General features: G+C 44.9%; 1 protein-coding gene across 8 annotated transcripts in view; it reads left to right on the forward strand.

The window, feature by feature from the left end:
• The first annotated feature begins 258 nt into the window (after positions 1 to 258).
• Positions 259 to 17,965, forward strand: part of GABPB2 (GA binding protein transcription factor subunit beta 2) — an 81,815-nt gene continuing 64,108 nt past the window's right edge. For 3 of the 8 annotated variants that reach the window (XM_066377400.1, XM_066377392.1, XM_066377398.1), the window contains exons 1-4: positions 259 to 396; positions 13,170 to 13,299; positions 14,654 to 14,761; positions 16,789 to 16,956. In XM_066377400.1, the coding sequence (XP_066233497.1) occupies positions 13,264 to 13,299; positions 14,654 to 14,761; positions 16,789 to 16,956 (312 nt within the window). In that variant the 5' untranslated portion in view covers positions 259 to 396; positions 13,170 to 13,263. Of the gene's footprint in view, positions 397 to 13,167; positions 13,300 to 14,621; positions 14,762 to 16,788; positions 16,957 to 17,965 lie in introns of those variants that run through there. The other 5 variants (XM_066377397.1, XM_066377393.1, XM_066377396.1 and 2 more) reach the window with 5 other exon arrangements.

Raw genomic sequence — 17,965 nt, forward strand, 5'->3', positions numbered from 1 at the left:
ACGCCGGACACGTAACGGACAGCCCTCCGCCTCGCTAAATAGTCCCGTCTAGGAGTTCTCGAATAGATGAGTTTTCATCGCGAAAAGCCTTCAGTGGATCGCAAATGTGCCCCGGGAGTGCTTCATCCTTCCGTTCTAACGGAAATGCAGGTTTTCTAATCATTTTCTCTTCACAGATTCCTCCGCCAGAAGTAATTTTCGCAGTCTCCACTTCCGGGTTCGCCATTTTGTTGCTTCCATTTCTCCACGAGGGGGGTTAAAGGCCCCCAAAATATAAGCGTAAATGAAAAGGCCAAAAAGTAACTGTCTCTGACAGGGATTCCAAACTAGCGAAGGAAACGGGACCAAACTGGCGGGGTCGGCGGAAGCACAGCCGGAAGCGTCCCGGACGAGGAGGTGAGGGGGTAGAGATGCACAGACTGAGGGCGCCGAGGCCAGGCCGGTGGAGAGTGCACGGCGAGAAGCTGCCCCGCTTCCCAGCCCAGCCCCGAACCTCTGGGCACAGGCAGAGCGGTGCTCCTCCGACGGAGAAGGGGGCTGTGGGGGAGGGGACGGAGAGGAAGGGGAGGGGACTGGGAGGAGGTGAAAAAGGGGGTGGGTGTGAGACCGGGGCTGGGGCGCTGGACCGAGGGGAGCCAAGGCCACAGAGGTGACCACTAGGGGGCAGCGCGGAGCCCGGTCCGGGGCTGCTTTCTAGGCTGAGACCTGGGTTCCCTGAGATTCTTCTTCCCGAAAGACGGAACGTTGCCTGTAAACTGGAGGATTTGTGAAAGAGGAGAAAACGAGGCCCAGTAATATCTTAAAGAGTGGTAGTGAGCACACTACTCTGAACAAGAGCATAAGGTCCCCGACTCCGATTCTTGCACAGTTGTTTGTACAGCTGGCGGCTCGGTGAGGACGTAGGCAATAGAAAAAGGGGGGGGGGGGGGAGGTCGTCAGACCATGGATTCTTTAATTTCAATTCTCCTTCCCGTTAACTTTCTCTCGCTCACAGATTTCTTTGAGCAAGCAGAAATCATCCCATTCCTCTCCTCCTTCCCAGAATCCTAGAAGGTGCACTCTCTCTCTCTCCATCTATGGAAAAGGCACCTCTCTCTCTCTCTCCATCTATGGAAAAGGCCATTGTGTGACTTACCTGGAACAATTTAACATTTTTGGCTATGTATGACCATATTTCCTTCCTCCCCCTCCCCCTCCCCCTCCCCCTCCCCCTCCCCCTCCCCCTCCCCCTCCCTTCCTTCCTTCCTTCCTTCCTTCCTTCCTTCCTTCCTTCCTTCCTTTGCAGAGCCAGAGAGAGGGACACATGGGAACAGACAGACAGGAAGGGAGAGAGATGAGAAACATCAATTCTTCGTTGCGGTTCCTTAGTTCATTGATTTCTCATATGTACCTTAACCCGTGTTGGGGTGGGGGTGCGGTTACAGCAGACCGAGTGACCCCTTGCTCGAGCTAGCGACCTTGGGCTCAAGATGGTGAGTCTTGCTCAAATCAGGTGAGCCTGCGCTCAAGCTGGTGACCTCGGGGTCTTGAACCTGGGTCCTCCACATCCCAGTCCAACGCTCTATTCACTGTGCCACCGTCTGTTCAGGCTAGGACCATATTTTCAACATACCATTTTACCCACCCAGTCTAGTAGAGATGTTTTTAAACATCTATTTTCATATATGCTTTGATAACAATGAAAGAACTGCCCCACCCAAATTCTTACATCACCCAAAGCAATTTCTCTCTAATAATAAGAGTATTGTGAAGAGTTCAAGCACTTCATTCATTATTAAAACATGATTATTGAAAGTCCTTGTGTGTTTGTTTGGGAGGGGCTATGGGTGCTTTGTTATTTTATTCATCCTTCAAGTGAAAGCAGGGGTAAATACAGTAAGAGAGGATGTCCTCTCCCCCTGTCCTTTTTTGTATGTATGCTGGGGGAGAGAGAGCTCAGAAGTGCCTAGTCTGCCCTGTTGTATCTTAGTCTACATCTTTTATCAGATAGGATACTGGGAGAATGGCACATAGTCCCCCCTAAAGTGCTGTTATTTTAAAAAATATGTTTGTTTGTGACAGAGAGGGACAGGCAGACAGGGAGAGAGATGAGAAGCATCAGTTCTTCCTTGCAGCACCTTATTTGTTCATTGATCACTTTCTCATATATGCCTTGACCGGGGGGGGGGGGGGGGGGGGGTACAGCAGACCGAGTGATCCCTTGCTTAAGCCAGCGACCTTGGGCTCAAGCTGGTGAGCCTTGTTCAAACCAGATGAGCCTGTGTTCAAGCTGGTGTCCTCGTGGTCTCGAATCTGAGTCCTCTGCATCCCAGTCCGACGCTTTATCTGCTGCGCCACTGCCTGATCAGGCTAGGAGACTTTTTTAAATATCAGGTGATGAATATAACACCTTATTTACATTCTAATTTCAAAGTAACTAAGTAACTATCTTCATATAGTAACAAATAAGGCCCCCTGGCTGGATAGCTCTGTTGGTTAGAGCTTCATCTGGATGCGCAGAGGTTGCTGGTTCCATCCCCAGTCAGGGCACATTTAGAAACAGATCAGTTTCTGTCTTTCATTCTCTTTCCTCCTTCCTCTCTCTCTAAAATCAGTAAATTAAAAAAGAAATAAGGCTTTTTATGGCCTAAAGCAGTGGTCTCCAACCTTTTTTGGGCCACGGACCGGTTTAATGTCAGAAAATATTTTCACGGACCGGCCTTTAGGGTGGGACGGATAAATCTATCACAGACCGAGACAACCATCAAGAGTGAATCTTAGATGTAACAGAGGGAATCTGGTCATTTTTAAAAAATAAAACATCGTTAAATATAAATAAAACGGAAATAATGTAAGTTTTTTTATTCTTTCTCTGCGGACCGGTACCAAATGGCCCACGGACCTGTACCGGTCTGTGGCCCGGGCGTTGGGGACCACTAGCCTAAAGAATGGGATGACAAATTTGAGTCAGTTGCTATTTAGTAGTACTGATATATAGACTCACAAATATGATTAAATGTATTAAAATTAACATATATATGAAGGTAGGGTACAGTGGAAAAAAATTGCTCAAATAACATTTGGAAGAGTTCAGGAATAGAACACAAATTGAAATGAGATAAAATCAACTTATTTAAAGTATCTTATTTTCAGTCTATCTGGGTATCTCAGTTGGTTTGTTCAGAAAGAGATACACCAAGGTTACGGTTCAGTCCCTATTCAGTGTACATACAAAACTCAACCAATGAATGCATAAATAAGTGGAACAACAAATCCATGTCTGTCTTTTTTTCTCCTTATATCTCTAAAATCAATTTTAAAAAATTTGAAGTATCACCTGACCAGGTGGTGGCACAGTGGGTTGAGTGTTGACCTAGGACACTGAGGGCCCAGGCTCAAAACCCCAAGGTTGCTGGCTTGAGTGTGGGGTTGCCAGATTTAGCGTGGGATCATAGACATGACCCCATTGTGGCTGACTTGAACCCAAGGTCCCTGGCTTAGCTGAAGCCCCCCACCATCAAGTCACATATGAGAACACAATCAATGAACAACTAAGGCACTGCAACTATGAGTTGATGTTTCTCATGTCTCTCCCTTCCTGTCTGTCTCTCACTAAGAAAAAAACATAATAAAATAAGTTAAAAAGCATCTTATTTTCTAGAAGTATCAGCTTCTCGCTTGACCGGGCGGTGGCGCAGTGGATAGAGCGTCGGACTGGGATATGGAGGACCTGGGTTCGAGACCCCGAGCTCGCCAGCTTGAGTGCAGGCTCATCTGGTTTGAGCAAAGCTCACCAGCTTGGACCCAAGGTCGCTGGCTCAAGCAAGGGGTTACTCGGTCTGCTGTAGCCCCACTGTCAAGGCACATATGAGAAAGCAATCAATGAACAACTAAGGTGTCGCAACACGCAATGAAAAACTGATGATTGATGCTTCTCATCTCTCTCCGTTCCTGTCTGTCTATCCCTCTCTCTGACTCTCTCTCTGTCACTGTAAAAAAAAAAGAAGAAATATCAGCTTCTCAGGAATGTGAAGGAAACCAGATTTCTCCCTTAACAAATACCTCAGCCTTCAACTGATTTTTTTCTGTATGATAGAGAATAGAGCTAGAATTTCATTGTGAGGATAGTTGAATCTTGCTTTGTGCCAACATTTCTGAACATCCTGTGTGTAGGGCATTCTTTGCCTTTCTGCTCAGTTTTTGTAGAAGTGTTAAGGCTTGCCGATATACCTTTTATATAGTATGGTGTAATTCAAGAAAATGTGAAGGAATTATTTCTGACTAATGTATGAGTCACCTAGAAATCGGTTTTGTTTTTAAATATTAGTAATAAGATAATTAAATTGAATGAAATTTTTTATTTATTTTAATTGATTTTAGAGAGAGAGAGAGAGAGAGAGAGACATTGACTTGTTGTTTCACTTATTTATGCATTCTTTGGTTGATTCTCGTATGTGTCCTGACCAGAATAGAACTCGCCAGTATGCTGTATCAGGACAACACTCTAACTCAGTGGTTTTCAAAGTGTGTGCCAGGGTGCACTGGTGTGCCCTAGAAGATTTCCAGGTGTGCCCTATGGTATTCCAGAGAAATATGTGCCTGTTGGGGATCAAAATACCAACAAGGTTTTGGAGTTTAGATTTTTGGAGGACAGATGTGTGGGGAATTGGCTGTAAACTGACAGTCTGCCTAACCTCCCCACCTCACTTGCCTGATTAGTTTGCAAAAGGCTATTAAGCTGGATTGTTTACACTACCCCCCATGTTCCCCGAAAGGTTGGAGGCAAGTTTCTTCTATCCTTTGTTTTGTGAAGTTAAGATGATATATGTATGGTGGGGGTTTTCTGCACTTAACACAATTAAAAGTAAAAAGAGAGGAATTCTTCAATATATTGATGAGGAAATGAGAGTTTGCCTTTCAAATATATGCCCAAACATTGAAGAAATCACTAGGACACATCAGGCTATTTTTTTTTTTTTTTTTTTCATTTTTCTGAAGCTGGAAACAGGGAGAGACAGTCAGACAGACTCCCGCATGCGCCCGACCGGGATCCACCCGGCACGCCCACCATGGGGCGACGCTCTGCCCACCATGGGGTGATGCTCTGCCCATCCTGGGCGTCGCCATATTGCGACCAGAGCCACTCTAGCGCCTGAGGCAGAGGCCACAGAGCCATCCCCAGCGCCCGGGCCATCTTTGCTCCAATGGAGCCTTGGCTGCGGGAGGGGAAGAGAGAGACAGAGAGGAAAGCGCGGCGGAGGGGTGGAGAAGCAAATGGGCGCTTCTCCTATGTGCCCTGGCCGGGAATCGAACCCGGGTCCTCCGCACGCTAGGCCGACGCTCTACCGCTGAGCCAACCGGCCAGGGCCCAGGCTATTTCTCATAAAATAAAAATGAAAAATTTAACACATTGCCCCGCAGGGACCTGCTGAATTTACTAAATTTTAGTAAGAATGTATCTATATATATAAAAAGGTAACTTTTTTGTCTTTTTAAAATTTTTTATCCCTTTTTTTTTACAAATTATAGAAGGCATAACTGAAAAAATGTAACATTTTTTAATGTCAGAATAAATTTAATTTTGTTGTATTTATTTCATTTAATTACCATAAAAGCACGCATGGTTGGACTTTATATTTTTCTTTAATATCTGACTTAATTATTATAACATGTTTCTCAGAAATTTGTATCTAGTGCGCCTACAATTATTTTTTTATTTTAAATTCTCCCCAACTTCATAAAATTTAAGAACCACTGCTCTTAACTAATGGAGCTACCCAGCCAGGCCTGCTTTAAATATATATATATGTTAGTTTTGATATTTTAAAAGGAAAATAACCATGGAGAAATATAAAGTATCATCAGTTTTTTCTTTTTCCTTTTTATTGAATTTATTAGATGATACTGGTTAACAAGATTGACAGGTTTCAGGTGCACGGCTCCACAGCACAGCATCTGTACATCGTATTGTGCATCCATTCCCCCAAAATATCAGTTTTCTATAAGAACGTTTTGCTGTCATTTTTTTCTCTAGCATTTTCTTAAGTTGTAAAAACTGACAGATCAGATTATAGAAGTGCATGCTATTAAAGTTGATCCTCTGTTTCATAGGGCCCATACTGGAGCCTCGGATAGATTCATTAAAAAAATTTTTTTTAAGATTCAAAAGAGAGATAAGAAAGGAGAGAAAAAGAAACATCAACTCGTTGTTCTACCCATTTATGCATCCATTGGTTGACTCCTGCATGTGCCCTGACCAAGTATCAAACCCGCGATCCCAGCACATCAGGATGATCCTTCAACCGATTGAACTACCTGGCAAGGGCTTGGGTAGATTCATTTTGGACATAGTTCCTTGGTGGTCTCTTGGACAAACCCATGTTTTTTTTGTTTTTTGTTCTTTTTTAACATTTAAAAAAATTTTTTTAATTTTATTTTATTCATTTAATTTATTTATTTTTTATTTTATTCATTTTAGAGAGGAGAGAGTGAGAGAGAGAGAGAGAGAGAAAGAGAGAAGGGGGGAGGAGCAGGAAGCATCATCTCTCATATGTACCTTGACCAGACAAGTGCAGGGCTTCGAACTGGTAACCTCAGCGTTCCAGGTCAACGCTTTATCCCCTGCGCTACCACAGGTCAGGCCAAACCCATGTTTGAGCCCAATAATGTATGGTACAGATTCGAAAATTAAATTGCATAATGACTGAATGATTTGCCTAAACCAATCATTTTAAATTTTATGATTTCAGTATTAGTTTATATTCTTTTGTGTGTGTGTGTGTGTGTGTGTGTGTGTGTGACAGGGACAGGGAGAGACAGCGAGAGGGACAGATAGGGACAGACAGGAAGGGAGAGAGATGAGAAGCATCAATTCTTTGTTGTGGCTCCTTAGTTGTTCATTGATTGCTTTCTCATATGTGCCTTGACCAGGGGGCTACAGCAGACCGAGTAACCCCTTGCTGAAGCTAGCGACCTTGGGCTCAGGCTGGTGACCTCAGGGTTTCGAACCTGGATCCTCTGCGCCCCAGTCCAACACTCTATCCATTGCACCACAGCCTGGTCAGGCTAATTTATATTCTTAAAATTTATTGGGGACAGCCTTTAGCCAGACAGCTCAGTTGTTTGGAGCATCATTCTGGAGTGCAGAGGTTCCCAGTTCAATTTCCTGGTCAGGGCACATACAGGAACAGGTTGATGTTCCTGTCTCTCTTCCTCCCTCCCTTTCCTTCTCACTAAATTCAATAAGTAAAAATTAAAAAAAAAAATTAATTGGGGACTGACCTAGCTGTGTGACTTAATTGGTTAGAGCATCATCCCAGTACACCAAGATTGCAGGTTCAATTTCTAGTTGGAGCACGTACAAGAATAAACCAGTGGGACTGAGGCTGGTTAGCTCAGTCAGTTAAGAGCATTGTCCTGAAACAACTAGGTTGCGGGTTCGATCGCCAGTCAGGGCACCCACAGGAAGCAACTAAAAAAAATGCACAACTGAGTGGAACAACAAATGCTTCCCTTTTCCCTTACCTCTCTCCCCCTTCCTCTCTCTGTCTTTCTAAAAAAAAAAAAAAAAATTGGCCTGACCTGTGGTGGCACAGTGGATAAAGCGTCGACCTGGAAATGCTGAGGTCACCGGTTCGAAACCCTGGGCTTGCCTGGTCAAACACATATGGGAGTTGATGCTTCCTGCTCCTCCCCCCTTCTCTCTCTCTCTCTCTCTCTCTCCTTTCTAAAATGAATAAAAAACCAAAAAACAAAAAAAATAAAAATAATAAAAAAATTAAGCCCTGGCCAGATTGCTCATTGGCTGAAGCTTTGTCCTGGAGCTTGGAGGTTACCAGTTTGATTTCCTAGTCAGGGCCCATACAGGAGCAGCTCAATGTTTCCTGTCTCTCTCGTTCTCTCTGCCTATCTCCAAAAACAAAACAAAACAAAAAAAACCAATGAATACATAGAAATTCTTGCTCTCTTAAGTAAAATCAATAAGTAAAAATGAAATATTTAAAAAATCAATAATTGAATTAATTTTTTTTAGAGAAAGGTAGGAAAGGAGAGAGATGAGAATCATCAACTTGTAGTTGCATCACTTTAGTTGTACATTGATTGCTTCTCAAATGTGCCTTGATGGGGAAGGGGGACCCTCAAGCCAAGTAAATGTCCCTTTGCTCAAGCCAGCAACCTTGGGCTCTAGCCAGCAACTATGGGATTAGGTAGATCAGGGGTCCCCAAACTTTTTACACAGGGGGCCAGTTCACTGTCCCTCAGACCGTTGGAGGGCGGACTATTAAAAAAACTATGAACGGCCTGACCAGACAGTGGTGTAGTGGATAGAGCATTGGACTGGGATGCAGAGGACCCAGGTTCGAGACCCCGAGGTCACTAGCTTGAGCGTGGGCTCATCTGGTTTGAGCAAAAAAAAAATCCCACCAGCTTGAACCCAAGGTCACTGGCTCCAGCAAGGGGTTACTCAGTCTGCTGAAGGCCCACAGTCAAGGCACATATGAGAAAGCAATCAATGAACAACTAAGGTGTTGCAACGTGCAATGAAAAACTAATGATTGATGCTTCTCATCTCTCTCCGTTCCTGTCTGTCTGTCCCTGTCTATCCCTCTCTCTGACTCACTCTCTGTCTCTGTAAAAAAAACAACAAAAAACAAAAACAAAACTATGAACAAATCCATATGCACACTGCACATACCTTATTTTAAAGTAAAAAAACAAAATGGGAACAAATACAATATTTAAAATAAAGAACAAGTAAGTTTAAATCAACAAACTGACCAATATTTCAATGGGAACTATGGGCTTGCTTTTGGCTAATGAGATGGTCAATGTCCGGTTCCATATTTGTCACTGCTAGCCGTAACAAGTGATATGACGCGCTTCTGGAGCCCTGATGTGTGCATCCCGCGTCACCGGAAGTAGTACTGTACGTGAGCAACACTGCCCTTTGTGGCCCCGCCACATACAGTACTCCACTGACTACCAATGAAAGACGTGCCTCTTCCGGAAGTGCGGTGGAGGCCGGATAAATGGCCTCAGGGGGCCGCAGTTTGGGGACCCCTGATGTAGATAATTTCACACTCAAGCTGGATGAGTCCATGTTCAAGCCTATGACTTCAGGGTGTTTTATTTTATTTTATTTTATTATTTATTTATTTATTTATTTATTTTTTACAGAGACAGGGAGTGAGTCAGAGAGAGGGATAGACAGGGACAGACAGACAGGAGCGGAGAGAGATGAGAAGCATCAATCATTAGTTTTTCATTGCGCGTTTCAACACCTTAGTTGTTCATTGATTGCTTTCTCATATGTGCCTTGACCGCGGGCCTTCAGCAGACTGAGTAACCCCTTACTGGAGCCAGCGACCTTGGGTTCAAGCTGGTGGGCTTTTCCTCAAACCAGATGAGCCCCGCACTCAAGCTGGTGACCTCGGGGTCTCAAAGCTGGGTCCTCTGCATCCCAGTCCAACGCTCTATCCACTGCGCCACTGCCTGGTCAGGCAGGGTGTTTTATTTTTAATTTTTTAAATTCATTTTAGAAAGGGGGGAAGAGAGAGAGAGAGAGAAGGTAGGAGGAGCAGGAAACATCAACTCCCATATGTGCCTCAATCAGGCAAGCCAGAGGTTTCGAGCCAGCGACCTCAGCATTGCAGGTTGACGCTTGAACCACTGTACCACCCCAGATCAGGTGACCTCAGGGTTTTGGACCTCAGACCTCAGCGTCTCAGGTTGATGCTTTCTATTCACTGTGCTATCATTAGTCAGGCTAAAAAGTTTTATAATAAACTTATTGAAGACTCCAGTGTGTTATATCTTTTGATATTTACTGTTCTAGAAATTAATTTTTAAATGTTCGTTAATTAAAATACAGTTATAGCCTGACCAGGTGGCGGCGCAGTAGATAGAGTGTTAGACTGGAATGTGGAGGACAGGTTCAAAACCCCAAGGTTGCTGGCTTGAGTGCAGGCTCATCCGGCTTGAGCGAGGGTTTGCTGGCTTGAGCGTGGGATCTTAGACATGACCCCATGGTCACTGGTTTGAGCCCAAAGGTCGCTGGCTTGAGCTTAAGGTTGCTGACTTAAGCAAAGGGTTACTCACTCTGCTGTAACCCCCCAGTCAAGGCACATATGAGAAAGCAATCACTGAACAACTAGAGCTGCAACGAAGAATTGATGCTTCTCATCTCTCTCCCTTCCTGTCTGTCTGTCCCTATCTGTCTCACTCTCTCTGTCAATAAATAAATAAATTAAATAAATAAATAAAATGCAGTAATAAGCTTGACCTGTGGTGGCATGGTGGATAAAGCGTCAACCTGGTACGCTGAGGTTGCCACTTCAAAATCCCAGGCTTGCCTGGTCAAGGCACATATAGGAGTTGATGCTTCCTGCTCCTTTCCTACTTTCTCTCTCTCTCTACCCCGTCTCACTCCCCTCTCTCTCTAAAAATGAATAAATAAAATATAAAATAAAATAATAAGCCCATTACATGTTAATGTAAATAATACATTGTTATGAAATATCTTACAAGTTAAAAGATAGAAGAATGGCATTATTTTATATTTTTGCAAATGTCTTTAAGTTTTGGCTTAAGAGAAGACAGCTGCATTTTTATATTTCTGCTCAACTTGTTGCAATATTGAACTTGGAGAAAGGGAGGAGTACTTTAATAATTTTTTCAGATCATTTTGGGCATTCTCTGCTGCCACACAAGAAAGTCAGCAAGTGGTAATTGCTTCTTTTTTTCCCCCAGCTCTAGCCAAATAGCTCAGTTGGTTAGAGCATTGTTCTGATGTGCCCTGAATGGGCACATACAGAAACAGATTGGTATATCTCTCTCTCTCAAATCATAAATAAATTAAAAAAAAGAAAAAAACAGGCCCTGGCTGGTTAGCTTGGAATAGAGTATCAGCACAGCATGTAGACTTTTGGGTTCTATCCTAAGTCAGGGCACACAAAAGAAGCGACCATCTGCTTCTCTCCCTCTCCCTTTCCCCTTCTCTCTCTTATTCCCTCTCACAGCCAGTGGCTCAGTTGGTTTTGAGTGTCGGCCCCAAGCGCTGAGGATAGCTCAGTGGATTTGAGCATCATCCCTAAATGGGGTTGCCAGGTGGATCCTGCTTGGGGTGCATGTGGAATTCTGTCTCACTATCTCCCCTCCTTTCACTTAAAAATTTTCACTGTATCGGCCCTGGCCGGTTGGCTCAGTGGTAGAGCGCCGGCCTGGCGTGCCGGAGTCCTGGGTTCGATTCCTGGCCAGGGCACACAGGAGAAGCGCCCATCTGCTTCTCCACCCCTCTCCCTCTCCTTCCTCTCTGTCTCTCTCTTCCCCTCCCTCAGCCAAGGCTCCATTGGAGCAAAGTTTGCCTGGGCACTGAGGATGGCTCTGTGGCCTCTGCCTCAGGCGCTAGAATGGCTCTGATTGCAGCAGAGCGATGCCCCAGATGGGCAGAGCATCGCCCCCTGGTGGGCATGCCAGGTGGATCCTGGTCGGGTGCATGCGGGAGTCTGTCTGACTGCCTCCGTTTCCAACTTCAGAAAAATACAAAAAATTAAAAAAAAAAAAAATATATATATATATAAAAGGCACATATGAGAAAGCAATCAATAAACAACTAAAGTGCCACAAGTTGATGCTTCTCATCTTTCTCCCTTTCTGTTTCTTCCTGTCCCTCTATCTCTCTCTCCTTTCTCTCTCTCTCTCTCGCTTAAAAAAATTGTGCAAAGTCCAAATAGGTGCCATACTTCTGAGGAGCTCTCTTTCAATCAATCACTGATAGATCTGGTCTTCTTAGATCATGTGGCTCTTCTGTCACGTAGTCCAGTCTCAATGTGGCTTCTTCTATAGATCTTTATTTATAAGACTTTTGTTCAGCTAGTCTTTAGCTGGTTATTGAGGTTGGTTGTTCTATAATTTTTTGTAATTCCATGGGCCAGGGAAGGAGGTATTACTTTCACCTATTCCACAACCATCTTTTTTTCCCTACTGTTGCATGATTTTATTTACTTTTTAATTTTTAAAAAATATATTGCCTGACCACCCTGGCCGGTTGGCTCAGTGGTAGAGCGTCGGCCTGACGTGCAGAAGTCCCGGGTTCGATTCCCAGCCAGGGCACACAGGAGAAGCGCCCATCTGCTTCTCCACCCCTCCCCCTCTCCTTCCTCTCTGTCTCTCTCTTCCTCTCCCGCAGCCGAGGCTCCACTGGAGCAAAGATGGCCTGGGTGCTGGGGATGGCTCCTTGGCCTCTGCCCCAGGCGCTAGAGTGGCTCTGGTCACAACAGAGCGACGCCCCGGAGGGGCAGAGCATTGCCCCCTGGTGGGCAGAGCGTCGCCCCCCTGGTGGGCGTGCCGGGTAGATCCCAGTCGGGCACATGCGGGAATCTGTCTGACTGTCTCTCCCCATTTCCGGCTTCAGAAAAATACAGAAAAAAATATATATATATTGCCTGACCTGTGGTGGCTCAGTGGATAAGGCGTCAACCTGGAATGCTGAGGTTGTCAGTTGGAGACCCCGGCTTGCCTGGTCAAGGCACATATAAGAACTGCTATGAGTTGATACTTTCTGCTCCCTTTCCCCACCTTTCTCTCTCTATCCTCTCTCTAAAGTCAATAAATAAAAATGTGTGTGTGTGTATGTGTGTGCGTGTGTGTGTGACAGAGACATAGAGAGGGACAGACAGCCAGGACGAGAGAGAGATGAGTAGCATCAGTTCTTCGTTGTGGCACCTTAGTTGTTCATTGACTGCTTTCTCATATGTGCCTTGACAGGGGAGAGGGCTGCTGCAGAGCGAGTGACTCCTTATTCAAGCCAGCGACTTTAGGCTCAAGCCAGAGACCTCAATGAGGTCATGTCTGTGATCCCACGCTCAAGTCAGCAACCCTACATTCAAGCTGGTTAGCCCACACTTAAGACTAATGAGGCTGTGCTCAAGCTGGCAACCTCGGAGTTTCAAACCTGGGTCCTCTGCATTCCAGTTTGATGCTGTATCCACTGCGCCACCGCCTGGTCTGGCAATAAATAAAAATCTTTAACGAAATATTTTATTGAAGGTCCTGGCAATTTGGCTCAGTGGTAGAGCATTGGCCTGGCGTGTGAAAGTCCCAGGTTCAATTCCTGGTCAGGGTACACAGAAGAAGCAGCCATCTGCTTCTCTTCCCCTCCCCCTCTTCTTTTTCTCTCTCTTCTCCCACAGCCATGGCTCAGATGGTTCCAGCAAGTTGGCCCCATGCCCTGAGGATGGCTCCATGGCCTCTCTTCAGGTGCTAAAATACCTCGGTTGCTGAGCAATGGAGCAATGCTCCAGATGGGCAGAGCATCTCTGGGTAGGGGGCTTGCCGAGTAGATCCTGGTTGGGGCATATGTGGGAGTCTGTCCCTATGTCTCCCCACTTCTCACTTAATAAATTTAAATAATTGTTGATTTAAGAAAGTAACATTGATCTGTTGTTCTACCTATTTTTTAAAAATTGTTTATTGATTTTAGTGTAAGATGAGGGAAGGAGAAAGAGACAGGAAAATCAAGCTGTTCCTGTATGTGCCCTGATCAGGGATCAAAACCGGCAACTTCTGTGCTTTGGGACTATGCTCTAACCAACTGAGCTATCCAGCCAGGGCTGTTATTCCACTTATTTATGCATTCACTGGTTGACTCTTGTATGTACCTTGAATGGGGCATAAACCTGCAACCTTGGCTTATCAGGGATGATGCTCTAACCAATTTGTCCCTAATGTCAAGGCTATGGGTTTGATCCCTGGTGAGGACATATTCAGTTATTAGCTAATGAATGCATGAATAACTGGGACAACACATTGATGTTTCTCTCTCCCTTCTTCTCTCTCTTTAAAATCAATTCAAAAATTAAAGTTTAAAGATCAATAAATTTAAATTTTTTATTTAAAAAATAATTTAAAAAATTAAATTCATTAGTATCACCATGAATTTCAACAAAAAGTTTGTAGTGATCTGGCTGGATAGTTCAATTGGTTAGAGCATTATCTGTAAGCACAGAGGTTGCTGGTTTGATCCCTGGCACGTACAGGAACAGATAAATGTTCCTGTCTCTCTCTCTCTCTCTCTCTCTCTCTCTCTCTCTTCTCTCTCTAAAATCAATAAAATAAATGTTAAAAAAAAGAAAAAAAGAAAAGTTTGTAGCAAACTATCAGCTTGTGGTGAATGTAGATTTCCCAAAATTGTAATTGTTGCTTGAAAGCTCAAATTATAATTGATAATTGGCAATAAGTACTGTCAATTGTCTTCTTTGAAGTGGCAGGTCCACAGTGTTCATTTTTTGTAAAAGTGTCTGCCATGTACCTGAGTCTCAATATCCTTGGTTTGTCTATTTGTCATTCTCTCCTGTAACATAATATTTCTACCCATGGTCATTACAAAGGATGAAATGCTGTTTCATTGAACCCTTAAGCTAGAAAGGTGATATCTGTTGCACATATTTCCAATATATTTTTCATGAGATTGAAAGTAAGGGAACTGTTGTTTAAGGCCTGAAACTTTTCTCAATTATTTGGTTGTGTTAGCTACTGAGGAGGAAAGGAAATGCCTTACCAGATAGTCAACTTCAGAAGTATATTAAAGTGTAAGAAGTCTTCTAAAAACATTTTACAGGCAGCTTTCCTTGTTTGAGTTACAGCTTCCTGAAAACTTTCGTTCCTGTGTATAAAGATGTCTTTGGTGGACTTGGGGAAGAGGTTGCTAGAAGCAGCAAGAAAAGGACAAGATGATGAAGTGAGAACGTTGATGGCAAATGGTGCCCCGTTCACTACAGACTGGGTAAGCTCTCTCACTCATTCCCAATGTGTGCTGTTACCAGTCTTTTTATAAAGGGCTAAACAGACTTTATTGTTTTTTCTTCATTCCCTTTCTGCCTTATTCTCCTCTCAAGAGTTTTATTTTCTTGGTCTCATCTGAATATATGGTTTTCTTTTTTTTTTCTTTTTCCGAAGTTAGAAACGGGAAGGCAGTCAGACTCCTGCATGCGTCTGACCGGGATCCACCCGGCATGCCCACCAGGGGGCAATGCTCTGCCCATCTGGGGCGTTGCTCTGTTGCAGCTGGAGCCCTTCTATCGCCTGAGGTGGAGGCGATGAAACCATCCTCAGTGCCCAGGCCAACTTTGCTCCATTGGAGCCTTGGCTGCGGTAGGGAAAGAGAGAGAGATAGATAGGAAGGAGAGGAGGAAGGGTGGAGAAGCAGATGGGTGCTTCTCCTGTGTGTCCTGACTGGGAATTAAACCTGGGTCGGCCATACACCAGGCCAATGCTATATCCACTGAGCCACCAGCCAGGGCCCCTAAAAATTGTTTTAAACCTGTATCTATCCCTCCCTTTACCCTTAACTTAGAATGCTCTTGTTTTTCCATTTTTAAACCTTCCTAAGCCCAGCTTAAAATGATGTCCTTTATGAAATCTTATTTGATAAATCCCCCATGACTTAAATCCATTATATTTAGCACTTATTTAATTGGTGGCATATTTATTTCCCATTAGTGTGTGTGTGTGTGTGTATATATTTTTTTTTTTTGGCAAAGAGCCAGACAGGAAGGAAGAGAGAAGCATCAATTTGTAGTTACATCACCTTAGTTTTTTGTTTTTATTGTTTTGTTTTGTTATTTTTTTGTGTGTGTGTTTGTGTGTGTTTCTGAAGCTGGAAACGGGGAGGCAGTCAGACAGACTCCCGCATGCGCCCGACCGGGATCCACCCGGCACGCCCACCAGGGGGCGATGCTCTGCCCATCCGGGGCGTTGCTCTGTTGCGACCAGAGCCATTCTAGCACCTGAGGCAAAGGCCATGGAGCCATCCCCAGCGCTGGGGCCAACTTTGCTCCAATGGAGCCTTGGCTGCGGGAGGGGAAGAGAAAGACAGAGAGGAAGGAGAGGGGAGGGGTGGAGAAGCAAATGGGCACTTCTCCTGTGTGCCCTGGCCGGGAATTGAACCCGGGACTTCCACACGCCAGGCCGACACTCGACCACTGAGCCAACCGGCCAGGGCCTGTTTTTTTTTTTTTTTTTTTAACAGAGACAGAGAGAGTCAGAGAGAGGGATAGACAGGGACAGACAGACAGGAACAGAGAGATGAGAAGCATCAATCATTAGTTTTTTGTTGCTCGTTGCAACACCTTAGTTGTTCATTGATTGTTTTCTCATATGTGCCTTTACCGCGGGTCTTCAGCAGACTGAGTAACCCCTTGCTCGAGCCAGCAACCTTGGGTTGAAGCTGGTGAGCTTTTTCAAACCAGATGAGCCTGCGCTCAAGCTGGCTACCTTGGGGTCTTGAACCTGGGTCCTCCACATCCCAGTCTGACGCTCTATCCACTACGCCACCGCCTGGTCAGGCACCGTAGTTGTTTATTGATTGCTTGTCATATGTGTCTTCATGGGGTGTGGGGAGAGGGGAGGATGATCAAACTGAGCCAATGACACTTGCCCAAGTCAGTGATCTTGGGCTCAAGACAGCAGCATCCTTGGACTTCAAGCTAGCGACCCTAGGATCATGTTGATGATCCTCACTCAAGCTAGATATGCCACACTCAAGCTGGTGAGCCTGTGCTCAAGCCAGCAACCTCGGGGTTTTGAACCTGGGCCCTCAGCATCCCAGGTTGATGCTCTATCCACTGCACTACTGCCAGTCAGGAATTGTTATTAATTTTTTAGTTAAGTCATTTTTTCAGCCCTGTCTGCTAAACCAGATATTCTCTCCAGGGCCAGGAACCATAAAACTCATTTCTTGTTCATTTGTATCTTTCCAGTAATGATTTATGAGTCTGCACACAGTTGATATTCAGTATTATTTTCCTATAGCTTGGAACATCACCCCTTCATCTTGCAGCCCAGTATGGTCATTATTCCACAGCAGAAGTGCTTCTTCGAGCAGGCGTTAGCAGGGATGCCCGAACGAAAGTGGACAGGACCCCCTTGCACATGGCTGCAGCTGATGGACATGCGCACATCGTGGAACTGCTTGTTAGGGTAAAGCAAGAATAATGGCGGGTCTATAGTGTAAAAAAAACATCTACTTCCTTTTCTTACTTAAACAAGTGGTTGGAAACTAGGTTTGGAAAGATCAAATTGAAGGCAGTTTATAGCATTGAATTGCATCTCTTTTAAGAGTAATATGACTATGAGAATTTTGTTTTCTAATCTTTTGAAAGCTAAACAGACTTGATTTTTCTTTTTTTTTTTTTAAGAGACAGAGAGATGTATAGATAGGGATAGACAGGAAGGGAGAGAGATGAAAAGCATCAATTCTTTTGTTGCAGCACCTTAGTTGTTTATTGATTGCTTTCTCATATGTGTCTTGACCAGGGGGCTCCTCCTGAGCCAGTCACCCCTTGCTCAAGCCAGCAACCTTGGGCTCAAGCCAGCGCCCTTGGGCTTCAAGCCAGTGACCTTTGGGCTCAAGCCAGAAACCATGGGGTCATGTCTGTGATCCGTCCTCAAACCAGCAACCCCATGCTCAACCTGGTGAGCCCGTGCTCAAGCCATATGACCTCTGGGTTTTGAATCTGGATCCTCTGCATCCCAGGCCGACACTGTCCACTGCGCCACCACCTACTTAGGCTTGATTTTACTTCATGCCTTTTCTGCATGTGTTTTCTGCACTTATGCCTATTTTTTTAGACTCTTGGCTCTGTTAATAAAAACAACAAAAATCTTCCTTTGTCCTGGCTGGTTGGCTCAGCCGTAGAGCATCGGCCCGGCGTGTGGAAGTCCTGGGTTTGATTCCCGGCCAGGGCACACAGGAGAAGCATCCATCTGCTTCTTCACCCTTCCCCCTCTCCTTTTTCTCTATCTCTCTTCTCCTCCCGCAGCCAAGGCTTCATTGAAGGCCTGGGCGCTGAGGATGGCTCCATGGCCTTCGCCTCAAGTGGTAGAATGGCTCTGGTTGTAGCAGAGCAGCGCGCCCCAGATAGGCAGAGCATGCCCCTGGTGGGCATGTGGGTGGACCCCTATTGGACGCATGCGGAAGTCTGTCTCT

Source organism: Saccopteryx leptura, chromosome 3 (genome assembly GCF_036850995.1).
Source record: "Saccopteryx leptura isolate mSacLep1 chromosome 3, mSacLep1_pri_phased_curated, whole genome shotgun sequence".
Classification (NCBI taxonomy): Eukaryota; Metazoa; Chordata; class Mammalia; order Chiroptera; family Emballonuridae; genus Saccopteryx; species Saccopteryx leptura.